This window comes from Lactuca sativa, chromosome 7 (assembly GCF_002870075.4).
Source record: "Lactuca sativa cultivar Salinas chromosome 7, Lsat_Salinas_v11, whole genome shotgun sequence".
Classification (NCBI taxonomy): Eukaryota; Viridiplantae; Streptophyta; class Magnoliopsida; order Asterales; family Asteraceae; genus Lactuca; species Lactuca sativa.
The window spans coordinates 41,366,357-41,391,003 of record NC_056629.2 but is presented as its reverse complement, the minus strand read 5'-3'; the positions used below and the strand labels follow the sequence as shown (position 1 = coordinate 41,391,003).

Here is a 24,647-nt window from a genome sequence, read left to right as displayed (position 1 = left end):
TTTGGGAGTCCTTAAAGCTTGTTGATGGTAAATTCCTCCTTGTTCATGTGGTATGTCATGCGGAATTGATCATAACACGATGTTAAGGAGTGCAAAATGAAATCTATTGCTAACTCCTCGGGGAAGTTCACATTCAGTTTCAGCAAACGGTCCACATACCTTTGCATTTTCTGCATGTGGCCCGTGATGGGTTCACCATCCTTCATCCGGGTTGTTATCATGGAAGAGATGATTTTGATGGGTTTTAAGCATTTTAACACCCCTAAGTGTACATGCAACCCTAGAAAACCTTGGATCGATGTTTGTCTAAAATACATGCGAAATATAATTTCCAAGGTTCACAATCCTATCTAGCATACATGGGGAACTTTTAACATAAAATATGGCTAAAATTACATACCTTGTAGTTTATTTGATTCCTTGAAAACCTTGAGAGCCTAGCACCCCAATTGTGATGCCTTAAATGTTTCACACAACACCAAGTGCTTTGGAATAACTTTGAGAGAATGTAGAACACTTGCAAAATCGGCTTGCCCTCTCTATCTTGCTTCTAGTGCCGATTTTGCTGAGCTTCATATCCTTTATACAGTGTGTTACAATTAGGGTTACACCATGTAAACCCTAATGTAGCATGACTCTTCATTTCCATGACCCATTGGTTTGTAACTCCCATGGACCTTAGCCCAACTTGATAATCCATGGAGCATTTAGCCCACTATACAAGTTATGGATGATTTACATAATCAACCCATATATTTAATTAGTTTTCTTTTGACCACTTAATTAATTCCAAATTAATTTTTGATCAATACTAATTAAATAATACTATTAATATATTAGAACTTATAATATATTAATAAACCACAAGTGTTATTTCTCTCATTTAGTCTATCCAAATGCATGATGCCATGCAACCCAAATGGACCATGCCAAACTGGGTCAAGTACATACTAGGAATAGTTATGAACTTAGACACCTTATCCAACACTATCCTACTTGGATAAGTCTAATAACTATAACTGCAAGTATGAATTCAGGAACCGATCAACAATCGTAGCTCTTTCAAGGTCTCTCGGAACTGAGAAGATGATGATACACCATTTAAGATAAGTGATCATATAATCCTTTGTTCTAGATATCAGCCGGACAAGTACATGGAACAATGTCTTATTTATTGTCCAGCAGTTTGTTTCCCGATTTCCGATTTGTTTAACAAAGAACTTAATTGAACACATCAACTTTGTTCCGACCAGGCCCAGTACATAGGTCAAAACAAAATCATCGAGGGGCCTAGATATCGCGTCTAATCTAAGAAGGAACAGATAAACTTCGACTCATATGCTTGTTCTACTACTTGTTGAATCACACACAAAAGTATGGTTTATAAAATCGACTTACCAATGCGTTTTCGTACGATCAATGCATAACCAACTCATAGCCAACAAGTCATATTTCTAGGTTTGAAGAGTTATATGATATTACCGTCTCACGATCACTCGAGATAAATTCCATGAAGTGATACCAGTGAGCGTGGGTAGAATCCAATACTCAGAACTTATGAGCACTAATGAGTGTTGTAGCCATGTCCCACAACTTAGACCTCTACAACCAACTCATGATAGTCTTGAATCATACCTACTTCCAACATATGACCGACTGTGGAGAATTCAAATAATATTATATGCCAAACATAATTATTCTGGAAGTCAAAACATGCAAAGAGAAATATAGTAAACGATTGACAAAAGATGGCAACACTTTACTCATATATAAACACAACTTTTATTTATCATCAAATGTCAGTTACACTTTATAAATTTCAGAGCTATCTAACTACTAAAACTAATATCATCCTTCAGCCCTATGCGCCTCGCATGCTGGAGATGCTTAACACTACTCATTCCCTACGTGAGGGGATCTTTTGGGTTGTCATCCGATGATACCCTCTTTGCCACGAGGAGTCCTTCTATTCGGTGTCTGATGAAAAGGTATTTTCTGTCGATGTTTCTGGATCTCCCGTGATCCATTGGTTCCTTGGCTAAGGCAAATGTACTCCCACTATCACAGAAAATTTCCATTGACTCCTTTATATCTAGTACAACTCCAAGGTCTCCAATGAAGTTCTTCAGCCATATCGCCTCCTTTGCTACCTCGCTTGCTACTATATACTCTGATTCGCAAGTGAATCAACCACTGTCTCCTTCTTGGAACTCTTCCAAGTAATTGCTCCTCCGTTTAAGGTAAAGAGCCAGCCCGACTGAGAGCGGAAATTATCCATATCAGTCTGGAAGCTAGCATCACTATACCTTACAACTCTCAAGTCATCACTCCCACCGAGGGTAAGGACCCAATCCTTAGTCCTCCGTAGGTACTTAAGGATATTCTTTACCGCAGTCCAGTGAGCCTTGCCAGGGTTCCCTTGATATCTTCTAACCATGCTCAAGGCAAAGGCTACATCAGGACTAGTACAAGTCATAGCATGCATGATCGAGCGTACTGTAGAAGCATAAGTTACTCGACTCATTTCTACTATCTCAGCCTCAGTACTCGGGCTCTGAGTTTTACTCAGTCTGGCGTTACACTGGATGGGTAACTCTCCTTTCATGGAATCTTGCATGCTGAACCTCTTCAACACCTTATCTAAGTAAGTACTCTGACTAAGTCCGATTAGTCTTTTACTCCGGTCACTCAGAATCCTTATCCCTAGAATATAGGTTGCTTCTCCTAGATCTTTCATAGAGAAACACTTCCCAAGCCCGGACTTCACTTCTTGCAAGGTTGGGATGCCATTTCCTATGAGTAGTATGTCGTCCAGATACAGTACCAAAAAGCTAACTATACTCCCACTAGCCTTGATATAAGACACAAGATTCATCTTCACTCCTTGAAAAGCCAAACTCTTTGACTTTATCAACGAAGCAAAGATTCCATCTGCGAGGTGACTGTTTCCATCCATAAATGTATTTCTCGAGCTTACACACTCTATTTGGGCACTCTGTACTGACAAAACCCTCTAGTTGACACATGTAAGCATCTTCAGCTAAACTTCCATTAAGGAAGGCAGTTTTGACATCGATTTGCCATATTTCATAATCGTGAAATGCAACAATAGCTAATAGAACCCTAATTGACTTAATCTTTGCTACTGGTGAAAAGGTCTCATCATAATCAACTCCTGGAGTTTGAGAAAAGCCCTTTGCAACCAGTCGCGCCTTATATGTGTGTACATTACCATCCATGTCGGTCTTCTTCTTGAAGATCCACTTGCACCCAACTGTCTTACGACCTGGTACATTGTCAACCAGGTTCCAAACTTGATTGTCATACAGGGACTGTATCTCGCTGTCGATTGCCTCCTTCCACTTAGCAGACTTGGGGCTTGCCATGGCTTCCGCGTAGTTGTTAGGTTCATCCAGACTTTCCAGTGTTTATCAGTGATAAATGTCTCACCTCCACAGTAATATGGAAACCATAGTAGTGCTCAAGTGCATTCCTAACCCTTGTGGAATGCCTTAGAGGTATAGACTTGTCAGTTGGCTCAACAGGAGTTTCCTCCTCAGGTTGAGAGCTAGGGTTTGAAGTTCCTTCACCACTTGACTCTTGAATTTCTTCAAGGTCAATTTACCTGCCACTGTTTCTTTGGCTTATGGACTCTCTCTCTCTCTCGAAATACACCCCACCTTGCTACAAATACCACATTCTCACTAGGTCCGTAGAAAAGGTAACCAAAGGATTTCTATGGGTAGCCGATGAAAATACACCTCTCATTTCAAGGTTCGAGCTTATCATGAGTCTTGCGAATCACGAAAGCCTCGCAACCCCAAATCTTGATGTGGTCTAGTTTGGGAACTTTACCAGTCCACATCTCATGAGGAGTTTTGGCAACTTTATTTATAGGGACTCGACTAAGGATATGGGCGGTAGTCCCTAACGCATACCCCCAAAATGAGATTTGTAGCGAAACTCGGCTAATCATGGAACGAACCATATCCAACAAGGTTCGATTGTGCCTCTCAGCATCACCATTCAACTGTGGTGTCCTGGGAGGTGTCAATTTTGAGATAATCCCACATTCGTTAAGATAGTCGAGGAACTCTATATTAAGATACTCACCACCACAATCGGATTGAAGCATCTTAATGTTCCTGCCCAAATGATTTTCGACTTCCTGTTTAAACCCTTTAAAGCTTTCAAAAGTCTCTTACTTATGCTTGATGTAAGGTCCTGAAATGGATATTACCAGTGATCAAGCAAACAAAACAATCGATTATAATAAGAATGAAGTAGAAACAGAATTAAGAACAAGCTTGCACACGCTTCTATTAACGAAAAACGTCTGTTACAACTTGTTTACAACAACCGTGAACTCTACGGCATCAACAACCACAAATGGCCTAAATGACCCCTATATATAGTGGACTTGGGACGACTCAGGGTTTACGGCTATAAACATGCTTACAGCCATAAACATGCTTACGACCATAAACTCACATCATGGCCGTAAACACATACTAAACTAACAAAACGCATACAGACTCAAAAGAGCCTATCACAGTGAAAGCCTAGACCAAACCATTAATTAGACCCTTCAATCTCCCCCTTGGATTGGTGTTAGCTTGAGCTCAATCTTTGTTGACCACCAAAACATCCGACTTTCCCATTGCTCCGTTCCAAATTTACATGTCGATAATCTCCACAACCATAGCTGTAAAGTCTTTAGCAGACGGTTCAAAGATATTTTCAAAAACTGCAATTTGATGATGTCTCAGCTCATGTATGTCCCACCTTCCAAACTGAAGCAAGTCTCATTTGTCGTACAGGCGAATGCATCCCTTCTCAAGCTTGATGACAGCAGGTGTTGTGGTTTCATCAAACACCCAGTACTCCATGGTTCACAAAGATCTGTCTGGATGATCTTGAAGAATAGGAATTTGCTTCACTTGTTTAGTAGCTGGCCACATCACAGCTCTAAGGGGTTGATTGGTCTTCGGATCAATTACACTTGTGTATATCTTAATGATTGACTTTGCAGTCTTCATGGAAGGAAAACCCTTGTGTACTTGATCCTCCAAGAAATGCTTGAATTGAGCAGCCTCGGGATTTTGAGAGACATTGGCAAAAGGAGCCTTTGACAGCTCTGGAAGATCAACCCTGGTCCAAGAGTTGAAATCATGAGCATCTTTATATAGCTCAATTTTACCACTCTTCTGTTTCACGATCCACATTTTCAGAGTGTCGTGAAATCCCCATGAAATGATTCCAGACCTATCACCATATATATTTGTCAAACGATTCTCGTCAAGATATGTGATGGTGACAGAAGGCTGATTCGCAGGAGCATTTTGATATGAGGTTTTCTTAAACAAGTATTGACCCTTTTCAGCAGCTTTGACCAGTTTGGCACGTTTTAGGGCTACAACACTTGGAGCTTGAGCTGGATCCTTTCAAACCTATTAACAACGCGAGATGTCGGAGCAGATGTCACAATGGGATGAGCCTGGATGTGCAGATTAATCCTCGACTCATCAGCAGATGTTTTGAACTTGTCACTAAGTTGCCCCTCTAACTTCTTCTTCAAATCAAAGTAACTTGAAGTAAGAAGATTATAGTGTGTCTGTAAGTCACAGATTTGCTTAGTCTTCAAAGCTTTATCTTCTTGAAGATCAGAAACTTGAATTTCAGATTTGCATTCTCGCTCAAAAGATCTTCGACTTGAATGCTGAGATCTATATTCTTCTGGTCAAGCACATTGACTCTCTTTTGAAGCTGATCAACCACAGAGTCATATTCTCCTGAATGACCTTCTCTAAAAGAAACTCCTTTGGCTTTAAAAGAAGGTACAAAAGTTTGTTCCTAGGCAAGATGCATAGCTAGCCGCATAGAGGCATTATCAAGATCTACCCTAGGAGGAGAAAATCCTGGTGGAGCAGAGGAGCCACCAACCTCAAAGGTGGTTCTAGGACCTCCAAAAAAGGTTTTTTTGATACGATGGAAGGGGTAGTTGTTGGCGTAATCGACATGCCATGAGAAAAGTCAGAATCCAGAGGCCCAAATCTAGGATCACATCTTCTTCTCTTAGATGGATGCTGTAAGGTCTGTTCTGTTGTATCATCACCCTGAAGTGGTTCAATTGTAGGTGAGGCAACGTCAAGGGGAGGAATCCCTGACACTGTCACCATTGGAGCTGTAGAATCAACCACTTAATCTGTAGAAATGGGTGTTGACTCAAGAACATCTTCAGAGTCCTTTATATTCGTTGTTGGGTAAGAAACATCATTGATATTATCAAGCAATGTGTTGAGGTTGACATTCGACAAAAAATCATCATTGCTTCCAAAGTTGGTTGGAATTTCATCTCTATCAAAGCCTGTAAGGTCAAGGTCTTCATACTGATCAGTCTCAGTTGCATTCTTGGAAGACCCTTCATTGTAGTCACCTTCGATTTGGACTGATCGTAGATCATACTCCTCGGCTATAGACACATTAAGAGCAACTGTCGCTTCCTCTTCCTGATCCGATACAATGATTACATCTCCTTCCGAGATCACCCTTTCTGATGAAGTATGCTCCGAAGATATCTTATCAGAAGATTCGTGGGACTCGGACGCCTCATTCGGCTCAACAAATCACCGAATTTAACTAGTGAATATATTCCTTGAAATATAACTTTTCCTTTGCGATTTTGTTTAATGAGCCCAATAGTGTGAGGGCCTAAGGACTTCATATCAAGTGTATCTCCCTCCTTTACCATGTCAGGAAATTGTTTGTTGATGAAGAGCTGAATGAATCTAGGATACATCAAGAAGGTATCCCGCGTGATGGCATTGATGTTGACCAAAAACTCGTCCAGGATAAACCTCGAAAAGTTGAAGCCAATCCCTGTAGAAAGAGAAACAATAGCTCTGTGTTTCTCAGGGATATTTCATCTGCACCTGACCTCCTGTCGGAGATGCAGCTCACGAACAAATGGGCTAGGAATCTCCAATAGGATGGCAGAAGCTTTTTCACTATAGGAGGAGATTCGCCTTCATACCCCATATTCTTCAAAATTTTATGAGCATCTTTATTTCCAATTTCAGTGGGAAAACTCGATAGGTCATTGATCAATAATGTCTCTCTAATGAACTGCTCATCAATCACAACTTTGCATCCTTTAACGATTGCATCTACAGTCACTGGTCCATCATCGTATCTTCTCATCTTGGCAGTCTGCTAGAACTCTCTTATAATATTCTGATAAACAACGGTGTTCATGGTGATGGCGGAGGCCAAACAACATTCTTTCAGTCCATGAGTCATTGACTTGAATTCTCCATGTGCCACCGAAGGATCTGCCAGTACAATTGCCAGATTGTGCATGTCTGCGAACTTTAAACCTGCCATTTGATCTGCACCAAAACATACCAAGTGAGAAAAGAAAAAATATTTGAGCAAATAATATTTTAATTAATGTAAATTTAGCCCAAAAATGAATTATTTTGTCCAATATTTAAGTTCAAAGTCAACCAGGAGTTTACGGTCAAATAGGAGTTTACGGCCGTAAACTCGTGACCGTAAGCTCAGGGCCGCAAACGGAGTTTACGGTCATAAGCTCCTGGCCGTAAGCTCTGACGAATCCTTTTTCGTCGATTTCAGGCTCAAAACTCGTCGATTTCAAGAAGTGAATGCATATCTGTGGAGGGAATCACAGTACCTTTGAAGTGATCGGAGCAATTTCACAAAAACAATTTTTTTCCGAAGAAGTGAGAGAATCAGAGGGAGTTTGCGGCCGGAATCCGAAAAGTGAGAGGGTTTCCGGCTGTAAACCCTTTATACACCCCTGACCTTTAACCTGCTGTCGACACAGTGTAACGCACAGTCCAATAATTCAAAACTTTTCAAAAATAAAACTTTTGAGGATTTAAAAAATTAAAATAAGACTAAAAATAAAATAAAATAAAATAAAAAATAAAATAAAAAAATAAAATAACAAATAAAAATAAATTTCAAATTAAGCATTTCTAAAATTTAAAAAAAATAAAAAACTTTGATAATCTTTGACAATCTAATAGAAATTAAAATTTGACATACACAAAAAATTGAATTAACGATAAAATAAAATAAAAATAAAATTTAAAATAAAATAGACTAAACTTTATCTAAACAAACACTGAATATAATTTTTGTGACTTAGGGATCAAAGTTGTTAGACAGCCTTGGTCTACTTATCGGTACGTTTACCTTCATGTCTATGTCAGATCGATCGTCGGTATTGTGGTCCACTTAAGCACGAAATATTGTGATGAAATTTGGACAAACTAATAAGGACAAGATCCTTTTGATTCTATATTCTTAAATAAATTTCCTAGAGACCATTTATCTGACGGCGACTAGGGATATTGTTGTCCACCTAAATTGAGCAACTAGATCTACAGACAATCTGTAAGTGTTTAATTTTAATTGTACTAGAACATGTTTCCCGCTTCCTGATATGCTCCAGTAATCAAGAATTTTCAGAATATTCCTTACATCGGGTGAGCAGACAATTATTAAAAGAGAAGATAGATTTAGAATGCATATGCTATACACCCAGGTCGGATCTCTTTCAATCACGTAGAGGGTGAAACATATGACTAACTAAAGTGTTAGAGGGATTCAGAAAAAGAATGATGCATATACTGTGTACCAGGTCGGATTGTAAGTCACGCAGATGAGACAATATATGGCTAACAAATAGAAAGAATTGCATAGAAAGAAGATGCAGAGAGATAGAATTGCATATGTTACAGTCCAGGTTGGATCTCTCGATCACGCAGAGGAGGTAACATATGACTAACAGACAGAAAGAAAGAAAATAACCTTCTACAAACCTAATTTATCGGAATTCCCCAGTCACCCCATCAATACCGGAATTAAGGACAGAATCTGCACATCAAGGAAAAATTAATCCACAGTCCTAGATACGGTTCTTTTAATGTGACCAGTAGATTCTCATGTATATCTCCCTGCTCAACCTATCCGAGCGTCGTATTGTCAGGCTAAACGGATCTAAGTAGTTCAATATTTGTCAAGTCCTTGAATTCCTTAAGTTCAAATCTTCCTAGTCAAGTCCATTTAAAATCTTTCGGGCCTACCAGCGCATCGAGCACAGAGCATAGACAATTTAATTTTGGTACGTTACGCAGATTCAGATTGCTCGTTATCACTTGATAATATCACTTCCCAACACATCATCTTCCAGCAAGATAATCAGCAACTTCTTTTTGATTTTTTGATTTTTATTGTTTTTGTATTTTTTAATTTTTAACTTTTTATTTAGTTTTTTTTTTGTTTATTTCTCCCCCTAAATTTGTGCATGGGTGAGAATGAAATCATGAAAATGCGCAAATTTAAACTAAGCTAACCACAGATAAAGTTGAAAATGAGAATTAAGAAAAATAAAATTAAAAATAACTTAAAATAAGAAAAAAATAGAAAAATAAAATTAATCCTCAAAACGAATAATTTTCAAAAATTCCACAAGCACATCAAATTGAGCTTTGTTAAAAGGCTTGGTGAATAGATCCGCCACATTATTAGCAGTGGGAACCTGTTCCAGCCAGATGAGTGAACGTTCAAAACAGTCTCTAATAAAATGAATTTTAATATCAATGTGCTTGGTTTTTGAGTGTTGGACAAAAGTTTTAGCAATTTGAATCGCAGCCTCATTATCACAGTACATAGGGGTTTCTAGCTAATTCAAACCATAATCCAACAGCTGATGTTGGATCCAGATGAGTTGAGAACAACAGGCAGATGCATCAACGTATTCCGCTTCAGTTGTTGAAGTTGAGACAGTGTGTTGCTTCTTGCACTGCCATGACACCAGCCGATCCCCAAGATATTGACACCCTCCTGAAGTATATTTCCTATCAAGCTCACAGCCTCCATAATTACTTTCAGCAAAAGCATATAAATCAAATTCAAAATTTTTCGGATACCAGAGACCCAATTTTTGGCTACGTTTAATATACCGAAAAATTTTTTTTTGACAGCAATAAGATGTGAAAATTTAGGATTATCCGGATAACGTATGTATTGACAAACTGCAAACATGATGTCTGGTCGGCTTGTAGTAAGATACATCAACAATCCGATCATCGATCTGTAGTGTGTCTGATCTACGGATTCGACATCAATATCTGGAGTCAGAAGAGGTGTTTCAGACATCGGCGTCGATGCAGGTTTAGCGTCTTGAAACCCGAACTCCTCAAGAATATCCTCCACATACTTGGCTTGATGTAATAGTATTCCAGTTGAATTTTGTTTGACCTGAAGCCCAAAAAACATGGTCATTTCTCCCAACGAACTCATCTCAAACCGCTTTTTCATAACGCCTTCAAACTCCTTGCATAGCTGCGAACTATGTAACGCCCGCAAATCCGGGCTAGTAAAATTAGAGGCAATAGGGGTCGAAAACGAATTTTCGACAAAAGATTATTTAGAATATATAATCTTAACCAAGTTGTAGAGTATGTTACAAGGTTTTCGTACATATAAAGAACGCCGAAATCCGAGTTATAACGAAGAAGTTATGACCCGTTGAAGTTTCGCGACGGAACCGACACGATACCGGGAAGCGTAAATAGTGAATTTAAGATAGAATGAGAATTAGCCAACGAGGTCTAAATGAGTGTTTAAGATATCATTAATAGGAACTCAACGGTAAAAAGACAGATAAAAACGGAACTCGTATGCGAAAGTTATGCACGAAGCTTAGTCTCTATTTTTCGAGCGCGGCGAATTCGATACAGTTTTGTAAATCCGAGATAGAATGAGAATTAGCTAACGAGGTCTAAATGAAAGTTGAAGATCTCATTAATAGGAACTCAACAGTAAAAAGACAGACAAAAACGGAGCTCGTATGCAAAAGTTACGGACGAAGCTTGGAGACTACTTTACTAAACACTTCCTATAAATACAAGGGTGAACTCCTCATATTTTCTTCACACCATAAGCCTTTCTTTCTCTCTCTAACTTCTCTCTAACCTCCCTAAACCCCTCCCAAGTCTAGGGAACCTCCCTATCATGAGAAGAAAGCCCCGGAGCGCCCGACGGCTCCGAGAAGAAAAGCTTTCGGCTCGGAAACGCTGCTCTAGCGAAGCCCGGTTTTTAATAAAAACCCGTTGTAAGTGAGTTACGCCTATACTATATTTAATATAGCTTTTATTTAATTGTAGTAACATTATTAGGACCTTAAAATAATTATTTGGGCTATTATTATGAGTTGTATTGAGTGTTATTTAACGCTTATATAATAGTAATAATAGCTAGACTATTAATTAGTCGCGATTAACGTTAAAACTAAACTCTAGTGGTATTAATAGTAGGTTTTGGTCAAGGAAAAATTGTTTTAAGAAGTAACGAAGAGCTGTCCGAGTGCCGAGTCACCACCTTACCAGGTGAGTGCATAGTCCCTTTCATCTTACACATAGATATGAAGTATTTTATATAAACTACGTGCTATGTGTGCATATTATCTGAATACTTGCTGTCTATGCTGGTTGAAGGTTTTATACATGTTTTAAAGGACTTAAACTGTATACGTATCTTATATATACAAAAATGTTGGGTATGAGATGGGTAGATGAATGATGAGAGATAGAAGATGACGTGAGTATACATTGGCAGCTAAAGACTTAGTGTCTATGGGACAAACACCGGTAGCTATGGACTTAGTACCTTTTAGACGTTGGTAGCTATGGATTTAGTACCTGTTGGGAATTGGTAGCTATGGACTTAGTACCTATTAGTTAGACGCTGGTAGCTAAGGATTTAGTACCTGTAGGAATTGGTAGCTATGGACTTAGTACCTGTTGAACATTGGTAGCTATGGACTTAGTACCTATTAGATAAAGACTGGTAGCTATGGATTTAGTACCCGATGAATAGACTATAGCAGCTATGGAATTAGTGCTTTATGAACGAACATTGGCGGCTATGGATTTATGCCAGTCCTATAACCCTAGAAGTAAGGGACTTCGGAATAAACGAATGCAGGATAGATGACTCTTAGGTTAAATCCTTAAAGAGTAAAGAAGATAATGGGGATAGGTAATTGGGTTGATTGTTTGATTGAACATAATAATTATATTATTGTGGGTTGAAAACCCTATGTACTCACCAGGTTTCCCAACCTGACCCACTCAGTTTATGTATATCACAGGTGACGAAGTGAAGTGACATTACACTGAGAGATTTAAAAGAGATGTAGATCACTAGTGTAAATCATTGTAAGTTCTGTTTATGCTTATGTTTTGGTATTAACGATGACATCCCAAACATTTTAAAATGAAATAAATACGTTTCTTCGAAAATGTTTTAATAACGTATTTACCATGTTTTTCTGGGAACAAATTCTGTAACCTTTTTATAAAATGAAGTGCTCTGATTTTTATAAAGCATAAACAAAATCGGTCTTTTCTGGCCGTGATTTTGGGGATGTCACAAACTGGTAGACCCGAAGATAATGTCATCAACGTAGATTTGAACCAGAATCTGATCATTACCAACATGCTTGATAAACAAAGTTTGATCGACAGTGCCACGAGAGTATCCATACTCGAGCAAGTGTTTTGTAAGAGTCGCATACCACGCTCGAGGAGCTTGATGTAACCCATACAATGCCTTATCCAACTTGTAGACATGATCAGGAAACTTCGAGTTAACAAACCCAGGGGGCTGATCAACATAGATTTCTTCCTTCACCTTGCTATACAAGAAGGTTGTCTTGACGTCCATTTGATAAACCGTGAAGTTCATGTAAGAGGCATATGCAAGGAAGATATGAATAGACTCCAAGGGAGCTACTGGAGCATAAACCTCAGTATAATCAAGACCTTCGACTTGTCGAAACCCGCGAACCACCAATCTAGCTTTATTTCGCACTATAACCCCTGAATCATCCTGCTTGTTTCGATAGACCCAACGTGTATCAAGAGACTTTTTGCCCTTTGGCAACTCAACCAATTTCCAAACCCCGAGTTCTTCAAACTGATTCAGCTCTTCATGCATAGCATCTACCCAGCTGGGCTCATTCAGAGACATTCAACATTCTTGGGCTCTATTTGAGAGATAAAGCAAGAATAGAGACATGCATTAACATCTCCACTCTGACTTCTGGTTTTAACGCCATCACCCAGCTGACAAATAATGTTCCCGATCAGTTGATCGCGTTGAATTCTTGAGGGTATCTCCTGGCTAATATCATTAAGCAAGACGAGAAGATTGTGAATGTTGACACCTCCTTCATTTGCTAATTGTTCCGCACCAGATGACTCTGCTACAATCTCATTAGAAATGTATTCAGGAAAGAGTAGTTCCATAAAAGTTTAAGTGACAGCGGAAGCATCTATAGACATGAACTCTCTTTCAACTGGAGTGAGTAGTGTAGCCTCAGCATGAGGAGTATCATTCTAAACTGGAGATTTTGGACTATCAGGTGGTACAGATGACTCCCCCTCAGGCGAAGTAGAGGACTCCCCCTCAGATGGTGAAGAGGATACCGTTGGGGGTCTGTAGACAAATTCTTCGTCTTCATCTTCAGAAACATTCTTCGAACTAGAGAAAGACGCAGATGAGCTATCCGAAGACACATTTATGCACTTGAAAAGCGATGTGTAATCAAATAACCAATCCGGACCCACTCGAGCATCTGTTTCGTTCTCCTCCAACCAGTGCACGTCATAGGATTCCACAATCTACTTCGTCTTCTTATTATAGACCCTATATGCAGTGCGCGCAGCATACCGTACGAAGTAACAATCATCGGCTGTGGCATTAAACTTTGGGTTGGACTCTAGGTGAAGAAGGGTGCAAGGGCAGCCAAATACATGGAAATGACTGACTGATGGCTTGTGACCATATAGAATATCATACGAAGTATTCATCTAAGCTTTGTTTATCAACACGCGATTTTGAATGTAGCAAGCAGTGTTGATCGCCTCGGCCCAAAAGAAAACTGGTAACTTGGAATCACACAGCATCGTCCTGGCAGCATCTTTTAAGGTTCTATTTCTCCTTTCAGCAACACCATTTTGTTGAGGTGTGTGAGCGGAGCTGTATTGACGCATAATCCCCTTTTCTGCGCAAAAATGATCTAGAATGGAATTCTTGAACTCTGTTCCGTTGTCAGTATGAAGCACCATCACCCGATTGTTGGTTTGGTTCTCAATTAGCACTATGAACTTCTTTTTTAGTTTTGCAACCCCAACTTTGTTGGATAAGAAGAAGACACATGTAAAACGAGATAAATCATCAATCACAACCAGACAGTACGAACTTCTGTTGATGCTTAGGACGTTGACTGGACCGAGCAAGTCCATATGTAACAACTGGAGAACCTGACTGATTGAGTTAACCTGTTTTGGCAGGTGTGGTTTTCTATGATGTTTACCCTGGGCACATGACACACACTTCTCAAATGTAAAATCTCTGACAGGTAAACCATGAACCATCTCATTCTTTGCAAAACGATTTAAGTTTTTGGCGTTAGCATGACCGAGTCTTTGGTGCCATAGCATTGCATTTTGTTCTGTGACCTTTGTAAAGAGGCACGTAACTTGTTCTGTAAGATTGCTATTCATATCAATAGTGTAAGCATTTCCATCGCTCCTAGATTTCACAAGAATCCATTCTTCCAGGATGGCAATGTCTAGCTTGAAAATCATACATTCCTTGTCCGTGAAATGTGTAGAATAGCCTTTGTCACATATTTGAAACACACTCAACAAACTATGCTTTAACTCGGAAGAAAAGTTGACATTCTCGAAACTTAACACTCCGTTTGTAACAGTTCCTCTCTGAGTGATCTTGCCACCTTCTCCACCCGCAAAGGAAACATATCCCCCATTAAAAGATTGAATGTTGTTCAGTTGGGAGATATCTCATGTCATATGCCGGGAGCAGCCGCTATCGACGAACCAAGGTCTGACAACATTCCCCCGCAATTGTCCCTACAAAATGTGTGGAATCATTCAGATTTGGGAATCCAGGTCATCACTTTCCTGGGTTGACCCATTGCCTTTTCAGATTTATCATTATTTACTAATTTTTCCAGAGGATACTGATGATGGATTGGAAGTTATTTTGGGCAACCATTGGTAATTAGGTTTTCTAACAGTCACCGATGGTTTTGAAAAGGATTTTTATCAGTTTTCCTTGAGCAATTGGGTTTTCTACCTGAATTGGTTGAAGACCCATAGCTGCTCTTGACGAAACCAATCTTGGCTCAGCCATGTTCGGTTTTGGCAAACTGTTCGGGACTTTGTTATGAAAGACCTTTTTATTATTTTGAAAGATTTCCCGTTTTCTACTATAATCATCCTTCCAATCATCCTTCCGAAAATGAGTTCTAGAGGACTTTCTAGTTAAAGACCTTCCTCTAAATCCGTTCTCTCCTCTCTGTGACATATAATGTACAAACATTCTATTAGGACAATTCCTAGCTATATGGCCACCAATACCACAATTGAAACAAATCTGTTTGTTATTGTTAAAACCTGTACTGCTCTTTTCAGATTTGTTTTCCATACCGACACCCTTGCTTTTCTCACATGAACATAAACAATAAGTAGGTTGTGAAATAAGTGAGGGTGTATCAGATGGAGAAACTTGTGAAAATGGTAGATTCTTATTAGTATCATTACAAAAATCAGAATTATCAACCATCTCATCAAACACTTTAAAAACATTCATACTAGTATCAGAAGGTGTAGAAAAATCACAAAAAACATTGTCACTTTCAACAACAGGAAAAATAAAGTCTTTATTTAAAACTAAAACTTCAGGTTCAGACTCAGTTTTTCAGAAACAGATCCTTCAACTTCGTGATTTGACTGATTTAAGGATTGATCTACAGGAAAAGTAGAAATGTTAGTACTTTCAACATTAATAAATCCTCCCGAAACAAAACCAGATGGCTTGCCATAAACCATGAGTGGTTCATTGTCAATCTCCTCCTTGGACAAAGGTTGAAACTAATATGAATGGTTGAAAGGAGGAGGCACTTTATCATACCCTATACCCTTTGACTGATTATGTTTAAATTGAATGCAGTGGTCTATCATGTTGGTAACTACTTCACTTGATACATTAAATTTTCTAAAATCAAAATCAGCAGTTTCAAATTTGCCCTTTAATGTGTCAGGGTTAGTAATTAACTCAGCGTTCTGTCTCTTTATGTAGTCATAATTTTCACATTTATTACCGTAGTCTTCCAGAAGTCTCTTAAAGTCCTTTATTTTAGTTTCTAACTGGGCCTTTAGTAATTATGATTATCTATGATAAAAAATAAAATTCTAAAAAGCCTTTTGTTTGTTTATACTCTTTTTCTACGAGATGTCGGGAATTCCTTGTACCACATTCCTAGCCATAATATGTAGATTGTGAAGAAGACTATTTGACTTGACCCCTCCTTTCTTTGTTTTTGTTTTTTTTATAATAATTTGGGGTGATGTTATTATGTTGCTATTGGTAGATTAAAATGTCATAAAATGCATTTGAGTCAAATACAATGGACTTCGGCTAGATCCTATACAAAAGTAAACACAAAAAATAGAACGGATAATTGAAGGGAACAAATATTTCTGGGAGGGGTTATTCGTCTTCCTAGTCTTCGACACAAGAAAGGGGTGTGAAAAATCCTTTTCTTGTGTCGAAATAATGAAATAATAATGATTCTTGATACTGTTCGTCAAACATTCCTAGTGTCAGTTTCTATTTTTTACTGACGTATCAAAAGGTTTTTTTTATAGTTATTACGTATTTTATTTATTCTTATCTTATAATAATTACGTATACTATAAATAAAAAGTGGTGGACAAACAAAAGAGGAGGGGAAATATGTTGAGTAAATAGAACTTCTTCAATGAACTTATAAAAAAAATATTCTAATTATTAAGAACTCAACGGGACCTTCTCCCTCAAATCAGACAAACAAAGAAGGTAATTTGTTGAGTTCTTACGCTTTCATGTCTACAACTCAATTCATCCGATTACTATAGGGATGAACCCAATCCGGAATATGAACCATAAAAGAAAACACCTACTAAACCGATCACAAGAATACCAGCTACAATACTTATTATCCAAAGAGGAATTCTTCCAGTAGTATTGTATCTATTGAAAATAGCTAGAATCCATTGATCCCTATAGCATTTTCTGGGGACATAAGAGTTTTTCAACGGAAGCTTATCCCATATTTTGCTAAATAGATATCTGTGTTATGATACAAGCGTCAGTTTTGAAAAAAAAAAGTAGATGAGATTTTGTGCCATCGGCTCTAAACAATCTTGTTTTTTTAGCATGAAGAAATACAGAAGCCATTGCGATTCCCGGAAATACTAGATATCTGTGTAATGATACATAAACGCATATTACATTTTTTCCTTGTTGATTTAGAATTGTATCTGTTGCTACTGCTGTTTTACCGGTCTACCTGTCCCCAATAATTAATTCTCGCTGACCACGTCCTATCGGAATCATTGAATCAATAGCAATAAGCCCTGTTTGAAGAGGCTCATATACAGAACGTCGAGAAATAATCCCTGGAGCGGGCGATTCAATTAACCTATATTCAGAAGATGAAATTTCACCTCTACCATCAATAGGTTTAGCCAACGCGTTTATAACACGACCCAAATAGGATTCACTCACTGGTATCTGAGCACTTCTTCCTGATGCTTTCACAGAACTCCCTTCTTGTATCAGCAAACCATCACCCATTAATACAACACCAACATTAGTTGATTCCAAATTAGGAGCAATGCCTATTGTACGCTCTTCAAATTCTACTAATTCACCCGCCATTACTTCATCAAGACCATGAATACGAGCAATACCATCACCTACTTTAAGTACGGTACCGGTATTTACAATCTTTACTTCTTTATTATATTGCTCAATACGTTCACGGATAATATTACTAATTTCCTCAGCTTGAATGGTTACCATGAGTATTTGTTAATTCTTTTTTGGAAAAAGATAAATAAAAAATAATGCCTAAAGTAGAAGGACTAATAGGCCCTATTCATGGTCAAAAATATAGTGAAATCACATTCCCTATTCTTTCCCCGGACCCCGCTACTAAGAAAGACATTCACTTCTTAAAATATCTTATATACGTAGGTGAAAACAGGGGAAGGGGCCAGATTTATCCAGACGAGAGCAAGAGTAACAATACAGTTTATAATGCTACAGAATCCGGTATAGTAAGCAAAATCCTATGAAAAGAAAAGGGGAGATACGAAATAACCATAGCGGATGCATCAGATGGACGTCAAGTGGTTGATATTATCCCTCCGGGGCTAGAAATTCTTGTTTTAGAAGGTGAATCTATGAAATTTGAACAACTGTTGACAAGTAATCCTAATGTGGGCAGATATGGTCAGGGAGATGCAGAAATAAAACTTCAAGATCCATTACGTGTACAAGGATATTTGTTCTTCTTAGTATCTGTTATTTTGGCACAAATATTTTTGGTTCTTAAAAAGAAACAGTTCGAGAAGGTTCAATTGTCCAAAATGAATTTCTAGACTCGCGGATTTATCGACCTCAAGTTTGTAAAAAGAACCAATTTTTTAGTAATTATGATTATCTATGATAAAAAGTAAAATTCTAAAAAACCCTTTTGTTTGTTTATACTCTTTTACTACGAGATGCCGGGAATTCCTTGTACCACATTCCTAGCCACAGTATGTAGATTGTGAAGAAGACTATTTGACTTGACCCCTTCTTTCATTGTTTTTGTTTTTTTACAAAAATTTGGGGTGATGTTATTATGTTGCTATTGGTAGATTAAAATGTCATAAAATGCATTTGAGTTTAATACAATGGACTTCGGCTAGATCCTATACAAAAGTAAACACAAAATAGAACGGATATATGAAGGGAACAAATATTTCTAGGAGGGGTTATTCGTCTTCCTAGTCTTCGACACAAGAAAGGGGTGTGAAAAATCCTTTTATTGTGTCGAAATAATGAAATAATAATGATTCTTGATACTGTTCATCAAACATTCCTAGTGTTAGTTTCTATTTTTTACAGATGTATCATAATGTTTTTTTTTATAGTTATTACGTATTTTATTTATTCTTATCTTATAATAATTACGTATACTATAAATAAAAAGTGGTGGATAAACAAAAGAGGAGGGGAGGGGTTTTTGTCCTTTTCTAAGTTGAGAACCCTCATATCTAAGGTCCTCTACTTCACTATGTAATGTTTCTATTTCTTCATGAAGAATTTTAACATAATCAATACAAGCTTGAGAGCAGGAAGACAAAATTACCTCATTTTTCTTCGGTTCAGAAGTAGAAGATACCATCAATGCGAACTGAAGCTCCATCATCTTTTCTTCAGCTGCAACACTCTCCATGGAAGCTTCATCTTTAACTTGGGCCAGGTGAGCATTTTCAGGTTTTGAAATATTCAAGGCTTGCATTTGGTCCTCCCAGTCAAATAATTGAGCAACCATAGCCTTCTTACTGTTGACCTCAGCACCTCCCCGATTGTTTCCCATCGCAACCATTGTCCTGTCGTTGTTTAATCTTCGATCCGGCATGGGGCACTCACGAGCAAAATGACCTGGCTCGTGACAATTGAAACAACGTAGCTTTGCGTTGTTGAACCCTACCTTCGACATTCATACCCCAGTTGCTCTTCCCGTTCTTCTTAGCAAACTGCTTCGCCCTAAACACTGCCATGCCAATTTGCCATGTCATATCCATTTCTTCCACGTCTTCTGGATGAATCCGATCCAGTTCACCAAACGACAATTAAGGAGGAAGATCTCCAGCTACAAGAGCATTGTAGCAGTTAACAAGTCCTGTGGCGAGAGTAAGATTTTCATCACACTCCTTAGCACTTGAGGAAGAAGCCCCATTAGAGGAAGAAGCAACTTGAGAAGCAACAAATGATTGGGTCTGAGGAAGAGGCCTGGATGATGCAGCAGGAAGTGAAGTAGTTGATGAAGTGGAAAAGGATTGAGTCTGAGCTTGCTGAGCAGCAAAAGGTTGACCTGTAGAGGGAAAGGTGAGAGATGAAAAAGCATTGTTAGATGAAATTCCAAGATTTGCAGTTGAATACGAATTCACATGATTTATCTCCCGCTATTTATCATCAATATCACAAGCCTTGATGATCGCCATCACTTCAGCAAGAGTAAGGCGATTTAGGTCTTTGGTCTTCTTGATAACAGCTACATTCATGTTCCATGACTTTGGAAGAGCATTCAGTAGCTTCTTGTTTATTTCAGACTTTGTCATGAAGATTCCAACTATGTTCATCTTAGTGGTGAGAGTTGTGAATCGTTGTAGCTGTGCCTCTAGGGTCTCACCAGGAATGTAATTGAACATGTTGAATTTTTGTCGCAACATGTCCTGGCGACTCTCCTTCATGTCTTCATTCCCTTCATATACCTCAATTAGGGCTTCCCACAAAGCCTTTTCTGAAGTATACTCCATAAAACCTTGAGCTATATACGGAGACAGGGCCATGGTCAGAGTGGCCAAAGCCCGTTCTTGCTCCTCCACCTTCTCAAAATCTTCATTAGTGTAATTCTCAACAGCTTTGTTAACTACTTGCCCTGCAACAGTTGTCGTTATTCTGACAGGATTCTTGATGATGCTTCTCCAAATCTTGAAGTCCTTCATTTTAATATACTTTCCTATCTGGTATTTCCACTCCGGAAAACCATCTGCAGACAAGAGTCTTGGAATGCGAGTAGTTGTGCCCATGACAAAGTCCAGCTCATGGTGATGTGTTTGACTTTGCGAATCCATTGACTGATAAAAAAACATTTTTTATTTTAATAATATTTAAAAAAAAAATTCGGTCAACACAAGAGTTTACGGTTAAAAATGGGTTTACGGCTGTAAAATCGGTTTACAGTTGAGAGTTTACGATCGAGAGTTTGCGGTCCAAATGATTATGTTTTCTGATTACGGTTTTTGAATCTAAGCTTGCGGTTATTGAAGATACTTGATTTACGGTCTAAGAACTGAGTTTACGGTCCAAGAAGGTTCTTGAGCTTGCGGCCGTAAACTAGGTTTGCTGCCGTAAACTCCTTGCAGTAAGCTTTCAAAAGTTCAATAAATCACGTTTTTTGGATTAAACTTGATTCCCTTTTGCAGTAAACACCAACTCCAATCTCAAACAGTGAGGAATATGGCCATAAACTCGATTGTAAGATGCTTTGACACTGGTTTTGCTCTGATACCAATTGTAAGGTCCTGAAACGGATCTTACCAGTGATCAAGAAAACAAAACAATCGATTATAATAAGAATGAAGTACAACTAGAATTAAGAACAAGCTTGCACACACTTCTATTAACGAAAAACGTCTGGTACAACTTGTTTACAACAACCGTGAACTCTATGGCATCAACAACCACAAATGACCTACATGACCCTTATATATAGTGGACTTGGGCCGACTCAGGGTTTACGGCCGTAAACAGGCTTACGGCCATAAACTCACATCATGGCCGTAAACACATACCAAACTAACAAAACGCATATAGACTCAAAAGAACCTATCACAGTGAAAGCCTAGACCAAACCATTAATTAGACCTTTCACTTGATTAAATAGACATATCCATATCTAATATAATCATCAATAAAAGTCAAATAATAATGATTAGCATCCCTTTTGGCAGCTTTGAAGAGCCCACACACATCTGTGTGTACCAGATCCAACAAACCTTCACCCCTAGCACAAGAACCAGTGAAGGGTGACTTTGTCATTTTTCCAAGTAAGCATGATTCACAACTATCATCTGAATTTAGGTCAAATGACTCCAAGACTCCATCCTTTTGGATTTGGCCTATGCGTTTCTTGCTCACATGTCCAAGACGACAATGCCATAACGATGCTTTATCCAAGTTATTATTACTAGAAGAATAAATACACAACACATTATTTCCTAGATTATCTACAACAGATACAACTTCATACACACCATCACAAGGTAATGCTTTAAAATAAAGAACATTATTAAAGAAAGCATTTATTCCACTAGTTTCATTATCAAAAGAAAAGGTAAACCCTTGTTTGTACAAAGCATGAAAGGAAATAATATTTCTTGCCATTTCTGACCAATAACAAAATTTATTCAAATCTAAAGTAAACCCACTACTTAGCAACAAAGAATAAACTCCAATCTTTGTGACAGGTGAAGCTTTCCTATTCCCCATGATCAAGTTTATCTTTCCATGCTCCACATTCTCACTTCTTCTTAGTCCCTACAAATCAGAACAAATATGAATACCACAACCGGTATCAAGGACCCAAGAGTTAGAATAGGGTGAGTTCTTAGATAGAATAGTGTAAATACCTGCATGATTGGGTTTAACTTTCCTATTCTTCACATCTTGCTGGTACTTTGGGCAGTTCCGCTTCCAATGCGACTTTTCATGGAAATAGAAGCACTTGGCCTCTTTTGGGTCAGAAGAAGGAGTGACGAAACCTTTCTTGGTTCCACTTGAAGAAGAGTCCTCAAGGGTATTACCGTTGGTACCCTTCGAAGTGCTCTTCCTCTTCTTCCCTCTACCTTTCCCGATTGCCAGGACAGGGGCAGAGTTTGGAGTAGGAGTAGGAGTGGTAACAACCGACTTACCTTTAAGACTTGTTTCTGCAGTCTTCAGGAGTCCGTGAAGTTTGCTGAGTCTGACTTCTGCCTTATTCATGTGGTATGTCATGCAAAATTGATCATAACACGAGGGTAAGGAGTGCAAAATGATATCTATTGCTAGCTCCTCGAGGTAGTTCACATTAAGCTTCAGCAAACAATCCACATACTTATGCATTTTCTGCATGTAGCTCGTGACGGATTCTCCATCCTTCATCCTGGTTGTTATCATGGAGGAGATTATTTCATACCGCTATTGACGAGCACTCTGATGGTATATTTCCATCACATCTCAAAAGGATAGTAGTCCTCATAGGACTTCTGGAGTTCAGCTGTCATGGTGGCCATCATGATGCATGCAACTTTGGTGGCATCTCTTTCACGAGTCCGGAAGTCAGTGATCTCTTGGGGAGTAGCAATGGACTCATTGATCTCCTTATCGAGGAAATATTCCTTTTCCTCGTAGCGAGTCACCATCCTGATGTTCCGGATCCAATCCATAAAGTTGAAACCGTAAAAGATGAACCTCCCACATAGGTTCATGAGGGAAAAGGAGCCAGTAGGATTTAAGCCAGAAGCAGTGTTGTTGGAAGACATCTGAAAAGAAGAGAACAAGTTTAGTTTAGATATAAAGATAGTCGTTCATAAAACACCCAAATGTAATATTAAGGCTAGGATCCAATTACAATATATCATAACTTAAAAGAGGGATGTTGTAATCTAAGCTATAACATATTTGAAAGGTAGGTGAATGACGATTCACCAATTTCCACCATGAAAAATGAAATATAAAAATATTAGGTTTTAATTGGTTTTTAGAAATCCCTAGATTCTTTCGAGATTCAATGAACTTTTCAAAGGCATGTTTCAATCTCGAGGGTGCCCTCCAAGTTTTATGATTGGGATACCGAGGATCACAAAACGAGGTGTGAAGTAACCATGCAAATCACTTGGTACCATTAATGTTTATCACTCAATCGATGTGTCGGTTAACCACACATGCTCCACCGACCTATAATAAACCTTAAGTCACCCTTTACCTACCTTGCTAAGTCTAGGTTAGTGTGCTGGTTAACCACACACGCTCTACTAATGACTTAAACAAAGTGTAAAGTGTAATTTCATGGATTAGCACCTTATTCACATTTTCCTAAAGTAACTAAGATTGAAAATTTAATTAAAAACATTTAGTTACTTTATAATAATCATTATACTTTTAGTGAGAATTTTATAAGTCCTTGTCCTACCCGTTTAGCTAACGACCCTCCATCGATCAAGGAAGCGGTGGGTGAGAGTGGACACCCACTAAGCTGCCGTTTTATAGGCATCAACCTTATACCCGCCTTATATACCGGCTTCGTGAATGGCGCCTACTAAGGGTAAGACGACCTGATCTTATATATATATATATATATATATATATATATATATATATATATATATATATATATATATATATATATATATATAAGGGTTGAATTTTAACTTTTAAAAATCTAGGGGTTGGAACTAAAGTTTATTAGATAACTTTACTGTTGGATTAGTATCTAAGTCCATAACTATTTTGGTATGTACTTGACCTGATGGTGCATGGTCGTTTTGGGGTGCCTTCACCAAAGCAACTTGATAGGATGAATTATGGAGAGAGAGGATTAATTATGATTTATTAATATATTATGAGAATAATATATTAAAGGAGAAATCATATTGTTTAATTAATGTTAGTCAATAATTAATTAAGAATTAATTTTGTGGCTAAAAGACATTAATTAAATAAAGAGGACTAGAACAGTCAATTGTGCGATAGTTGAATATTGGGCTAATGGACTCCATAGAGGATGGAGTGGACGAATTTTATGGGGGAACCCATTAGAAATCGTCCAAGGCCTCTAAGGAGGGAGTTCATGGGCTGCTTAGGGCCTAAGCAGTCAAATTAGGGCTTCCTTGTTAGATAACCCTAATAGCCTCACTATTTAAGGACCCTTAGGGCCCCAAAAA

General features: G+C 38.2%; 1 protein-coding gene and 1 pseudogene across 1 annotated transcript; one reads left to right on the top strand and one right to left on the bottom strand.

Annotated features, from left to right (window-relative positions):
• Positions 1 to 7,212: 7,212 nt before the first annotated feature.
• Positions 7,213 to 10,188, bottom strand: LOC128127223 (uncharacterized). Its single transcript, XM_052765657.1, has 3 exons — positions 9,993 to 10,188; positions 9,724 to 9,873; positions 7,213 to 7,388 (listed from the first exon to the last, which is right to left on the bottom strand). Exons 1-3 carry the CDS (start codon positions 10,186 to 10,188, stop codon positions 7,213 to 7,215), a joined length of 522 nt encoding a protein of 173 aa, XP_052621617.1.
• A 4,791-nt stretch (positions 10,189 to 14,979) lies between these two features.
• Positions 14,980 to 18,551, top strand: LOC122195166 (cytochrome f-like; annotated as a pseudogene).
• The last annotated feature ends 6,096 nt before the right edge of the window (positions 18,552 to 24,647 follow it).